A 14,037-nucleotide genomic window follows, 5' to 3' on the forward strand; every position below is an offset into this window, starting at 1 on the left:
CAATGACATACCCGATACCAAGTGGCCACCTGTAGATGCCGAAGTCACCACCGAAAACAATATACATACATATATTAATTATTATTTATAATTACATAAATTACTTTCATTATAATATAGTTGGGGTAGTTATTTATGGATGGAGATATTAATTAATGAGGATGTTATACATATACGTTATTTATTAGCTGTTATTATGTTAGGATATAATGTAATATACAGCATTAAATTGAAATTAGTTTTTTTATATGTCAAACACCGAATATAACCTAAAAACAAATTATTCTAGTAACATTGCACATTCCGAATGGGTGTTCGATTTTCAAACGCACGACGCTTTTATTAATTTCCCGCCATTTGCTCTGACAACGGCGGTACCCAGTACTCAATTCAATACTCCGTCAGTCTCTGTTAGTATGTAAATGGCGGCCGACGAGTGAGTACCCTAAGATCTTTCGATTGGTTTGGCGTGACTGGCGACTGCGTTTAAGAAATTATTTCCATGTAACGGTATGTGAGAACTGGTTTGTATTGTCGAGTATGTTCGTACTGACTGACGGTCAGCGATTTTTCCGAAGTCTTGGGGGCCTCAACAAATAATAGGTTGAGGTTCCGACACGGAATCCCAAGAGGCACGAGCGTTGCACGCCCGTGTGGTAGAGTTTGTTCTATATGCTTTGATAGTTTGTGTAACTATTGAAATTTGCATAATTGTACACATTTCAAAATATATGCTGTTAATAAAATTTAATATAAAAGTATTTAATTGATATAAAAAAATTGGTAAAATAAGAATTTTATATCTGTTCGTCTAAAAATAAACCTTCCAGCGAACCTGGAACGTAGAGAATAGAAAATATAGTCAGCATAATTACAAAATAAATAACATAATACATAAATTAATACTACTTACATAAATATAAATACATACTTAGTACTTATTCATGTATTATTTTTAAATATTTTCAAATTTTGTTTTAATTAGTGGAACTCAACGCCGGATTTTGTCTTCTTACCAGAGCGAGGAATATTGGACGCAAAAGGCCGTGCAAAGTGGAGTAGGTTGAGTAGGAAGGCACCCTGGTAATAGCCGGGATTAATGCCAGGAAGAAGAAGAAGACCAGAGCGAGGAATATGACAATCATCGCGCTCAGACTGCGCCATGACGGCCTCAACTTTTACTTATTGTCCTAAAGCCAGCAGTAGCAGCAGTTAGTGATCCAACAATAACAATATGCGTGAACATCGCAAAATGGATATATTTACTGCCGCACGTCCGTACAGATGATGTTTTAATGTAGCATTTATTGCGATTTACGACTGACGACGTGAACGTCTCGCCCACTTATGCGTGGGCGCATCCACCGTGGACAAGTACGCGAGCTTAATCTTAGCTTATTAAGCTTATTTTATCAAATTTACTTATTTCTTGCGTGTGATGTTATTTTTGTATATATTATCTATGTAAATGTATATAAATAAATATATTTTTTGTTATACATAAAAATTGTTTTTTTTTTTAAGTATAAAATGGCGTTCCAAGCTATGTGATACTATAATTATTCTTTTGTATCATCCATTTTTTGTCAAAGCTCCTTTATACCGCCACGAGGCATCATCTATCAAAGTAATCGTTGTTGTCTCGCTATAATAATATAGGAGTAGTGACTGAGATTACGCTTATTAGGTCATCCGTCTTTCTAATAGGCCTAGATAAAATCACAAGTTCCATCAAGTTTATAGTCGATGGCCATTGATCGTGAGACGAACGGGCCGACCCTCGCCTGGAGACTCTTGGCTTTTCTATAAATAACCTTGAGCTATTCATAGATTTAGTTTTATGTAAGAATATTTTTTTATAATTTTATTGTTAGTACGTTTTATGATAATATAAATCTGGCACTTTTTATCTGTTTATATAACTTTATACGGCACAGATAACCAATAAATAAATTCTTTCTTTAGGATTAGTGTAATTGTACAATGATTATGCAAATATCGGTACAAAATGGAAGATTCACTACAGATTTTCTAGAAAATAAAATATATAAAGTATGATAATTCATTACAAGGAGTTAAGGATAAAACAGTACTACATTTTATATACATTTTATACTCCCTTTGTGATATCTCTGCGGGAGGAATCCTCGTAATTTTTGAAGATATCATATAATAAAGATAAAGTGCGGTTGCTAAGTACTACGCTTCAGATAGTAACTTACGACACCACCATTTGAAGTATCAAAAACATTATTCCTTAGCTTATCAATTTTCTCCATTTTTTTTCTTCATACTTAACATTCACTTTGCAATACTATTGAAGTTTCCTTATCTTCTATTATTGGTAACTTCACAATAGCACTCGGCGCTCGATATTAGCACTACTGGGAAATGAATTTTCATTGAAATAAATGTATAAAACATTTTTTATATTAATAAAGCAATTTTCATTTCTATGACAGTGTCGCTTTGTTTATTTTATTTTTACTATCGTTTTTATTTTCCTGTAGTTATAATTAATACATTTAAGGACAAAGGATTTTTTTATCTAAGAATTAGTAGTAGTGATTAAAAAATTTAATTGCAGTTTTCAGTTTTTAATTAATATTAAAAAAAAGTATTAAAAAAATAATTAAGTATAACTGATTATTGAAATGTCTTTTGGAACTTTATTTTTCAATATGATATTATTAAAAAAAAACAAAAGTAATACAAATTAATAAATTAATAACTATGTAGATCAAGCGGGCGAACCCGCGAGCGGATAGCTACATAAATATATTACGAAATTAGGCAAGTACAAATAAAGAATTCAAAACAAAGCAAGATAAGTGGGTACCTTAAAGGGTTTGAAGGACTGAGGCGGCAAATTGGGCGATTACGTGATATAAATTATAAGCTTTTTGTTACATAAAAGCTCATATCATACAGCTAGAGGTTTTTTTTAGGCAACTTAATTTTCAAGTATACACAAAATTTGAACGATAAAAACACATTTTAATTAGTTACTACGTGAAGTTGCTCGGTGAATAATAATTAGGTCGCCTTTCAAAAAATATTTTGAGCCTTTGCAAATAAAAATTGAAAGTACTGAACTACCGGCAGGTTGGATGTTTTTGAGTGCATATTTAGATCACCTACTAACCTGTTTTATCTATGACCTACATTTGTACGCATTAGGATAATTGAATATTGCATTTTAGTTTGAATTTTTCAAATTTTAACTTTAGCTTAACGCTGAATTACGCACATAGCAGGGTAGGCAGAGGGAACCTGAGAACCTAGTGAGAAAACACTTCGTTCCTATTACAACACTTCCGTTCTAAATTTTTCACCGAATTCTGGAGGCATTACGTGATAAGCACCGGAACTTGACGCCGCGCTTTGACTCGGTACCAGAGTAACGAAATTAAAATATTAAATATTTTATTTCCTTGAGTGGGAATCAAACCCATATCCTATCGTGTTTACAGTCGCAAGCTCTAACCTAAGCCCTACTTCAATATAACTATAAGTAAGTGTATATTGAAAAGATGTAATATAAAAACGCATTTTACGCTTCATTTATTGTTTTATTAACAGCGTGCCTGATTGCGAGAGTTTTATTGGAGTCTTGACAAACAGTGGAGGCGCTCCATTGATTTGGTCCAATTTGCAATTCCGATTCCTTACTGGAGACACCGATCAAATAAGGATCGTATTTTACGGTTTTCATTGTCAAGACGTTCATTTTCTTAAAATAATGATTGAAAAATGTAAGTTCATTTGAGTTAACTTTAAATTGCATTAACAAGATTACAAAAAGAGAGTTGTATCACTTTTCTGACATAGCTTTAAACTTCTTGAACTTCTATCGGGCTACAATTTAGAAAGATAAATTCAATTTGGCTCTTAACATAGCTACTAAGATATAATAGCACTTATTCGTTATATTTCATAATTCAAACAATAATACAAAATTAAATTGTCATCAGATTTAAATTTATGATATCATTAAATAATAATATTATCCACTGGTATTCTTAGCATCATAAAATATAATGAAAACAAAATAATTTAGCGACATTTCATTATTAGAGGTGACCGTCTCGTGAACGTGAATAATGTAAATGTATGCAAATGACATTATTAATATTTAGAGGCAGCGAGTTCGGTGACAAAGCCTATACATCATGACAGAATTTACAAATCGGTGAGAATGGAGTGACATGTTATTATAATTAATATGGTTATTATTATTAAATGATTGTTTATTATAAGACACGTTTCACGCTTAACAGTGTAGTACCAAATGTTAAGAAAGTATAGCTATTTCATCTACTACTTCTACTTATTAGTATGTATGTTTTTGTAAGTTATTTTATTCTGTTAATAATTAATTTTTTCTGTTAATAATAAAATGTATGGAGAAGCGCTACGGAGAAGCAAGTCGTTGTCCACAGGACAAACACAAATATCTTTGAAGATTTACTCTCAGCGACTCTACTTATATTTTATTTGAATGAAGCTGTTTGTCTATTTATTATTTATTTACCTATTACAAATAATTTAGTTATTTTAACCAATTTCAATATTTCCTAATACATATATTTCTTTTCAAGTAGATTAGTTAAACATTCCAGTGTAAATTGAATACTGCAGTAGTTACGGTCCAGTATATAAAACCAACTTATTATATATAAATACACTAGTTTGCCGCATTAATTAATTAAACAAGGAGATGAGTGTTAACCACGTAATATCACATTTACATGTAGGTACTAGCGTCATTTGTAGAAATTATTTAGCTTTACCTAATATTATGTTAATTAAAAATAAAGGCTGTTTATTTATTAAATTAGATTGTAAAAAAAATTCCCTACAGTAAAAGAGGCAAAGAACCTGGGAACCTAATGTTCCCATTAAGACACAATAATTTTAATATTTTTTATCAAAAAAAAAAACTTTCAGTAATGCACAGTAACGTATGTGGTTTTGAAAGTTATTGGGTTAAGCAATAAAAGCAAAAGCTTTATTTTTACTGTCGATAAAAAGTGAGCGTGTGAACGTACAGTTAACATCAGTTACAACTTTTTTGTTCTGTTATACCTTTGAGATTCACTTTCCCATCGTATAATAAAGAATTTATAATGAGAACTTCTTTTGCTTAAATAAAATGGGCTAAAAGTGTAGATGAGAGAAATATTTGTAAAAATGTCAATTTAAGTATGTCAGTATCAATATTATTTTTTCTTTTTTATTATTATTATTCTAAGCTGGTCTTAGTTGCTTTAATTATTCAGATGAAGCTACACGTATTTAATATTCATTCAGTACTGATTCGCATATAAAATATATTTATTACAATATTCATAGAGATAGATATACATATTAGATCCACTTTACTAAAGTACGAGTACATGTTGCCAGTATTTACTATATTTACCTTATTCGAGTACCACTCTTTAATATTAAATTAAAGTGTCTTACCTTGGCACTTATTCTACTTGTCGTAGGTCTAATTACATTTAAATGAGAATAATATCTGTAGTTTTAACTTTCGCTCATAATTTATTCTAAAAATAGCAAATAATTATATTAAAAACATGTTTAATTGAGTGTAAACTGTAATAATATAACTGGTGATACAAGGTAGACTTGGCAAAGTTAATTGCATACCGCTCCTTTAATTTTAACGAGTCGAGAACAACGAACAGCGAACAAATCTATGAATGGAATTCCAATTTAAGACCTTCTCAAGTAATTTTCGGCGTAAACAAATTAAGGCTTACACCGAAGGTAAAGTTTTGTGTTGAAAGTCAGTTTCCATTTACCTTTCTTTACATTGTGGTAAATTATAACGACCAAGAATTACCAAGAATTGTGTGCCATATTTATTCTTGTCATTTGAAGGTACTCAAAGGAAAAAAAAGTCTACCTACTTAATGTTTTTAGACAGTCATTTTCTAACTAAATACTGACCTTAGGCAAGGCGGCAAGGCACTGCTGCTTGACGTCCCACACGAGCTGGTCGCGAGCGAACTGCAAACTCTTCTGCACGTTCAGCTCGGGCACGTGCACGCGCACCAGCAGCCAGCCCTCCTCCGCACACTCGCCCTCCATTACTCAAGCCATCTATGGAAGAAAAATATTTTGAATAATCTAAAACAATAGTTAGGTTATAATCTGAAACAAATGAATGAATGAATCTCGTTAGCCACAGCTACAGATTCTGACATATCTAAAGTAAGCGAAAATATAATAAAAAAAATTGTTTTTTTTAAGATTTTATTTCTGTTAATATTAATAAAGTAGATAATATGTATTTTTAACAACTTCACTTTTTTACCCGCAAAAAAGGTCAGAGAGTATTTAGTGTCAAGACACTCCGATCTCCGTTTTCTAGCCGAAACCACGCCGCGGGTTTTGTACCGTGCTTTATACTAAATATATTAACCGATTAACTCTTAATAGCAAAAGAAAAGAAATTGTACTTAATAAAAACAAAAATAAAACTTCACAGCAATGAATTCTCACATTACTATTCAGTAATTCTCAATAACATTCTTACTATGGTCATAAAGTTACCAAGATATATTATACGATTTTTAATTCAATACATTATTGTCTATTCATTCTTAAGTACTGCATCCACGAGGGTTGCCGTTGCCGACAAATCGTGAGGCGGCGCGTCCGGTCTGACTTCTCTGAAGCTGGTATTACGAATTCAACGTTCAGTGGCGCCAACTTATCGCCTATTCTATGTATTCTAGAGACAATCGCGCCGCCGCAATGCTAACATGGCGCCTGTTATAGGGTTGTAATATTATAGATGTCTTATTGGTGGTTTTTTTTTAGGAAATGCGTAATGTAAAATATATATTTTGAAGTATATTTTATAATATTCTATAAGTTAAGAATTATAATTGTATTGGAATTGGATGGCAGCTTGCTGTATTTAAATTTGGTTTTTTATTTTTTATTTTCAGCTGATCTATCCCGCTTGTAGCAGGGTAAGCAGAAGAAGCCTAGTGTTAAAACTCTCTACACTTTTCACCGAATTCTAAAGATATTGCGTGTTGAATGGCGGAACTTAGGCTTTACCTCGACACCAGAGCGAAGAAATGAACCCACGACCTGTCGCGTTTACAATCACACGCTCACCCCTGCGTCACGACTACCCTCAAAATATTTATATTCAAGATTCTTAACCAGATCAACTAAAAAAAACCTAAATATATTTTCAACTTCCCCCCATTAAGAAACGAACACGACACACCCAGGTAAACTCACGTATGCTATTATACGTGCACAGTGAATGTTTCATAAGCCTTATCTCACCAGCAGTAGGTACCTCGTTGTGAGATAATGTACAAATCTTGTTTTCCTATTGTTACTTATAAAACCCTTTTCTTATGCCAGTAGAAAGTACTCGGTGATTTTAGTAAGAGTTTTGGTTGTTTACGTAACCAAAATATGAAGTGCATTTATATTGAAAATGTTATTTAAGTATAGAGAAGATTAGTAATTTTGTTATAAATTTTGCAATTAACTGTAAAGATTATTATTAAGGCAATAATAGAACAAAAACCTAATAGTTTACTTAAATAATGTTGTAAGTATGCTTCATCATAAATAACATGTAAGGCAAGTCGTACAGAGATACAAGCGTGCAACTGTAAACGCGACAGGTTGTGGGTTCGATTCCCGCTCGAGGAAATAAGATATTTAATATTTACATTTCCCTGCTCATAATGAGACAAAGATGTCTTAAAAATGTCTTAATACTAGGTTCCCAAGTTCCCTCTGCTTACCCTGCTACGTGCGGGATACAATGTGCAGCTAAAAAAACATTTAACTAGAATTTTAGAGCAAACAAGCTAATGAAATAATAGTCACGTTACAGATAAAATAATGAATGTTCATTAAACAATTTGGGTCGCATTTAGATACGTGTAATAATGACAAATTGATAGGTTACGAGTTAAGACTTACAAGCAATTAAGGACAGACTATCTTACTCGCATCTGGTGGTCGATGTGAAAACTACGAAATCAAATATTGATAGGCGATACAATCAATTGACATGGGGCCAGTCGTGGCGCAGAGGCAAAAGTACAGGACTGGTTGTGGGTTCAGCAAAACTCAACGCACTATGCCATCGTTCAGCAAAACTCAACGCACTATGCCAGAATTCGGTGAAAAATGGGGAACAGAGTGTTTTAACACTAGGTTCCCGTTGCCTACCATGCTCTACGTCTATTAGTGTGAGTGGGACACAGCGTGAAGCTGCAATCGATTTTTATTGAATATTTACAATTGCCTCCTCCTCCTGCGTAACGTGATTCACTTGCAAAAGCAAAAATGTGGTTTCCTAAGAAGTCTAATTTAAATATTGTAAAATATAGATGACTTTGATCCTGCCCTAACATAGTCGAAGACCTTCAAATTGAATACAAAGAAAAAAATAATATACTTAGTTCAAATTATGTTTTAGGTGATTTAGGTATCAAATTGTATAGAGTATACAAGTATATAGATATATTTATTTATTTATTATAACTTAGTATTATTGTATAAGAACCAAGACATGTTTAAACATCTATAATTATCGTAGAATAATTATAGTAGTACCTAGAATAACAAGACTAAGTACAAACAAGCTGTTTAATAAACGTGAGAAGTGTATTCTACTTCTTTCTACAAAAGTAACAATATGTCTCTTATATGATGTCTTATATCTTAGAATAAGCAACCTTCATGTAAATAATAATATCTATATATTTTTTCTATATATTATAATATACAATATTTCATCTTTACAATCCAGCTACGAGCATAATAATAGATATTCTATTATAAATAAGATTTTTGTATAAAATTCTTCATTTATCCTTGAATTTTTTTGTAATAAAACGTAAACTATTTACGTATACACTGAGAGTGGACCGGTACGTGGTATGCAGTTACCCTTTTTATCATATCAAGGATATTCAAGCTTTTAAAACGCCCACTTGTGTATGTCAAAATATACTATAATAAACTACTTAAACGAATGAGTATATTTAAATGTCACGTATAATATAAAAAATATATATATTTTTAAAGATAATAAATATGTAATTGTAAAACACTCAAGCACACATTATATATTTTATAGTGTTATTCGCATACCTATTTCATCACAGAGATTTGCTCTTAATAAAATTGTATATTCACACGATTAATAGTTAAGGAAGTTACTAAATATTATTTTATATCAACATCGATTAATATGAAAATCATTCACATTTTAAGTATCTATTATTGACAAGACAATCTACTTGAATTAAAAATTTTCCACGACATATCCTCAAGCTAGTAAAAGCATTTTTGTACGTAACATAATTATATGAGGCCATTCGTGGCGCAGAGGCACAAGTGTGCGACTGTACACGCGATAGTTCGATTCCCACTCGAGGAAATGAAATATTTAATATTTTCATTTCACCGCTCGGGTAACAAGGCAAAGCGCGGCGTTGGAAATCGGCCGAAAGTGAGGAACGGAAGTGTCTTAATAGGAACGGAGTGTCTTAATAGGAACGGAGTGTCTTAACACTAAGATCTCACGTCCCCTTTGCCTACCTTGTTATGTACGCTTTACAACGTGAAGCTTTCATGTGTCTAGTATTCCTAAATTAATATAAATAGCACTTAAAAGTTACTACGGATATGACCATTATTTTCCCAACCTATACGGGTATCGGTGTGACGAAGTTTCCTTTTAAATTAATTTATCAACAATCTATTTTCGTACGAGAACAAGTTATTCGTGTAGTTTTAAATGGATCAATTAATTGAATTTGATAATTATACATATTATAGAAAATGATAGATAAAGATCAAATATGTTTACATAAAAAAAATGTATACTAGGTATATTTATATGATGAAATATTTAAAACTGTAGGCAGTTTTCCAACAAAAAATCCATAAATAAATGTACAGTGAATTTTAAATTTAGTGCACTTTGTTTTCCTTAACAAGACGACAATTAAAAGGAATAAATAATCTTTTTCGTAAATGAATTTTCTTAATTTTATAATTTATAGATTTTTATTTCCTATAAGGTATTTATTAGAGTTAGGCAGAAAGAACCAGCACCTTTTATTACTTCACAAGACGACAATTAAAATATAAAAAATATAATAGAAATAGAATATTTTTTATATTTTAATAAATAGAATAAATTTGCTTAATTCAATAAAACCTTCCACTATTATAGATATTATTTAGATTTCCTTATAAGTAACATAATTATACTTTATCTTTTTATCAAATGAAATGTATAACTAAGTACTTATAACACAACAATTATTAATAACAATAAAAATATTTTCCATCATAAGTGTAAATTTCCACTTACCAGGCATCAACAATTATAAATGACTATAATAAGTGAATACCCTAATGTTTCAGATAGGACACGTAGCAAAAGTGCCATGATATCATCAATTTAGCAGCACAGAAAATCCATTAGATGATTCACGAAAATGTTATGTTATTTTTTAGAAAAGATATTAAAAAATATAGCGCGAAAAATTTAAAATTTTTGTATTTTGATATCTTTTTTATAATTTTTATATGTTTTCTATAATATATTTTTCTTTCCATAAGTGTGGTTTTACGTTTTAAAATTGTAAAAGATAATTGTGCAAAAGATAGATAAAGAGAAGAAAAGAGAAGAGATAGATGAAGAGAGATAAATGTTAGATTTTAAGCGATAAAAGAAGTTTACAGAAAAATGGTTTAATATTATTCAACAGCACGCCGCGAATATTACGATTGTGATTGGCTCAATATTTGAAATGTTTCAGCTATCATATTTTCGGATCACTCGATGGTACAAAATGAAAAATTTAATCGTTATCTATTTCTTTCTTTTGAGGCTAAATGAAAATTAATTGTCAGATATATTTCCTACTCCTTATTAGATATAGCTCCTTTGTAATGTTAAACATGTATGGAATTAATGTCTATTGGATGTAATGCAGGATAGCTGCCAACTAATGTAGTAATTAAATTGTACCATTGACTTTGAAAAGAGCAACTGTTGAGTTTCTTGTCGGCTCTTCTCAGCAGAACTGCCTTCCGAACCGGTGGTAGCTTTTTGTTCATATGTCGTCGTTATATCGTCGAACAATGATTCAAAACTGCTTATAAAAGTCTATTTGAATAAAGAATATTTTCAATTTGAATCTATACAAGCAAACGAATACAAAACTATTTAGGCTCTATTCTTTTCACCTTCTATCAAAAATTCTACATTAGTTCACTTTCCCACAAATTATAAAGTAAACTTCCACTTTCTCAGTCCATAGCACCACAATGCGTAATAATTAAATTGTACGAAAGAGAACAGTCATAGGGCACGGACACAAGTGTGACTGTAAATTAGACTGGTTGTCGATTCCTACTCGAGAAAATTAAATATTTAATATTTTCATTTCCTCTCTCTGGTAACGAGGAAAAGCGCGGCGGTGAGTTCCGCCACTCAACACGCAATGGGAAAAATTAAGTAGGGTTCCCAGGTTCCCTTTGCTTACCCTGTTATGTGCGGTATACAGCGTGAAGCTAAAAAAATAACAGCAAGGCCATATTTGTACACCCAAAACTTTCCCAAGTAAATTAGAAAAGTTTTTAGAATGTATTATGTCACCAATTATCACAATCAAGCAACAAAGTTTTACGAAGTTATGGGTGTATGGAAGCTGTATAATAATTATAATATATATAATAGATATTTCGTAATTCAGTGGGCAGAGTATAGCGTAGGTAATGGTTATGTTAATTATATTCCACCTACTATTATTTTCTTGTATCAAAAAGTTTAAAATATTGGTAATGAATAAAACAATTAGATTTTTTAATGTTTTCATTATAAAATCTATATAAGTATAGCGTGTACTTATAGACAACGCTCAGAGAGAACTATTGTTTTTAAAGTTGTCATTTATAGGTAGCTAAGGGGATGTAGGGGACAGTGTTGAAATTGAAAAAAAATGGAATTTCCTATCATACGTCTTAAATTCCAAGCAAACAAAGTTGCCTGCGACGACAAGTCATATCGTTATTGTGTATAGTGTTTCACATAATTTTCATAACACAAGTCCCGTTAAACTTCCGAATTATTTTCACGCGAAAGTAAAATTGTCAGTGAATTCGAACAAGTGGGCAAATCGATTCGCTATCACGTTTCTACTTCGACCCAAGGTCAAGGCTTTTTGTGGAATCTTCTAATAAATCGAGTTGTCATAGGCTAGTCTAGGCGACAAAAATAAAGGCAGTTTTGGTAGACTTCTTTGATTTGCGAATAAAATTTAAAATATAACATTTCGCTTCTCTTCTACTTATTTCTTTAACCAATTTAGTGGTTTAGTATATATAATAAATTATTAGGCTGTATCTATTATGCAGTATTATATTAATAACTAGCGACCCTATTGCGGCTTCGCCCGCTTTTACTACTGGATTATTCATATAATGTATGTTTGCAAAGTTCTTAAGATAATGTGAATATTAATTAAACCCTAATGCAACCCGCATTTTCGTAGTTTCAATAAGGATTTTCCAATTGTTTTACACAGCAAGGATTTTTTAGTAGGTACCGGTAATTTTATATCTTTGATACTAATCTTTTTGATACTAATCTTTTTGATACTAATCTTTTTGATACTAATCTTTTTGATACTAATATATTTAAATTACTATTTTTAGATAGTTAAATGACATGAAATAATACATTCAACTCGAATTATCCAATACGTGCAAACGCATCTAAATCTTCGTTGCTATAAAGGCAGGCGGGTTTTTTTTTTCGAGCTTGTGGTTAATGCTGAAGAGGGTATTCTGTCCTTGATGAAAAGCAAGCACTACGTGGCTGCCTGTGACGAAAATTAAATAGAATGCATCGGCCGGGAATTGAACCCGGGCTGCCCGCGTGGCAGGCGAGCATTCTACCACTGAACCACCGATGCGTGTAAGGCAGGCAGGCGTCGCGAGGCGCGTTTCGCAGCAAGGATTTTTTGATATTGTAACAACTTCTAAAGTACTTATTAAAATGAAAAACAGAAAAGACAGTTTTGATCTACATTAAATGGCCACCGTAACTAATATACTTGTTTATATGCTGAGAGTAAGGGATAAGTGAAACTTGACTCGATACAGCTGATGTGTGAACGGCGTGATGTGTCAATAATTAAATGCGTTTTTCTCTAAAACTATTCGCAATTTCGAAATAGTTTAAAAAGAAAATTTTATCTTCGTTTAACGTAGAAATTTAATAAAGTATTTTAAAGGATAAGGATTAATACCATTATGGAGAAATATCCCTCACAATAAAAAATATATTGAAATTACTATTTTTAGACAGAAATATGATCACTACACGTTATTCTTAAAAGATACGAATATGCCATCGCGGACTTTTTTGTAGATCTTATTAAGAAGAACAATACTTTTGTACATTTTTTTCATGTAGTATTTACCATTAAAGCAGCGCATGCGCCAAAGTGTCTCAGCGGGTAGGACTTTATACACATTTATCGTATTTATGTTAATTTACATAAGAATGTACAAATAATAAACTATATATAAACCTTCCCTGAGAAATACTCGACCTAATGGTGAAAACCGCATCCAAATCCGTTGGGTGGTTTAGAAGAAGAAGAGTTAGAAAGTTCAGACAGACACAAAAAGCGACTTTGTTTTATAAGATTTAGGATATTCTAAAAGCTCTATTTTATACTTTTGTAATGTATTGTACATCAAAAATCATAAGCGATACCTACATTTATAAAAAATATAGAGAAAAATATTAAAAACATAAGTAAAACGTTGATAAAAATGGTCAATTTAGATAAGATCATCAAATTTTACTTACGCTATTACACAGAGCAAAAAAGAAATTATGGTGCTAAATTATGTCCAATTATGGTTATCTTAACAGCTTTTTTGTTGACCGTATCAGTAGACCGTTGTCCAAAGTTCCGACAAGATTGAATCGTGACGAGTCAATAA

General features: G+C 31.5%; 1 protein-coding gene across 10 annotated transcripts in view; it reads right to left on the bottom strand.

The window, feature by feature from the left end:
- The window catches only part of Prosap (SH3 and multiple ankyrin repeat domains prosap), a 145,022-nt gene that overhangs the window by 68,145 nt on the left and 62,840 nt on the right, over positions 1-14,037 (bottom strand). For 8 of the 10 annotated variants that reach the window (XM_085201266.1, XM_085201265.1, XM_085201273.1 and 5 more), the window contains 2 exons: positions 5,962-6,114; positions 12-29 (listed from right to left, as the gene is read on the bottom strand). In XM_085201266.1, coding sequence (XP_085057392.1) covers positions 12-29; positions 5,962-6,102 — 159 coding nt within the window. In that variant the 5' untranslated portion in view covers positions 6,103-6,114. The remainder of the gene's footprint in view (positions 1-11; positions 30-5,961; positions 6,115-14,037) is intronic. The other 2 variants (XM_085201272.1, XM_085201269.1) reach the window with 1 other exon arrangement.

This window comes from Heliconius melpomene, chromosome 17, assembly GCF_056956725.1.
Source record: "Heliconius melpomene rosina isolate 202511_hmr_F chromosome 17, ASM5695672v1, whole genome shotgun sequence".
Classification (NCBI taxonomy): Eukaryota; Metazoa; Arthropoda; class Insecta; order Lepidoptera; family Nymphalidae; genus Heliconius; species Heliconius melpomene.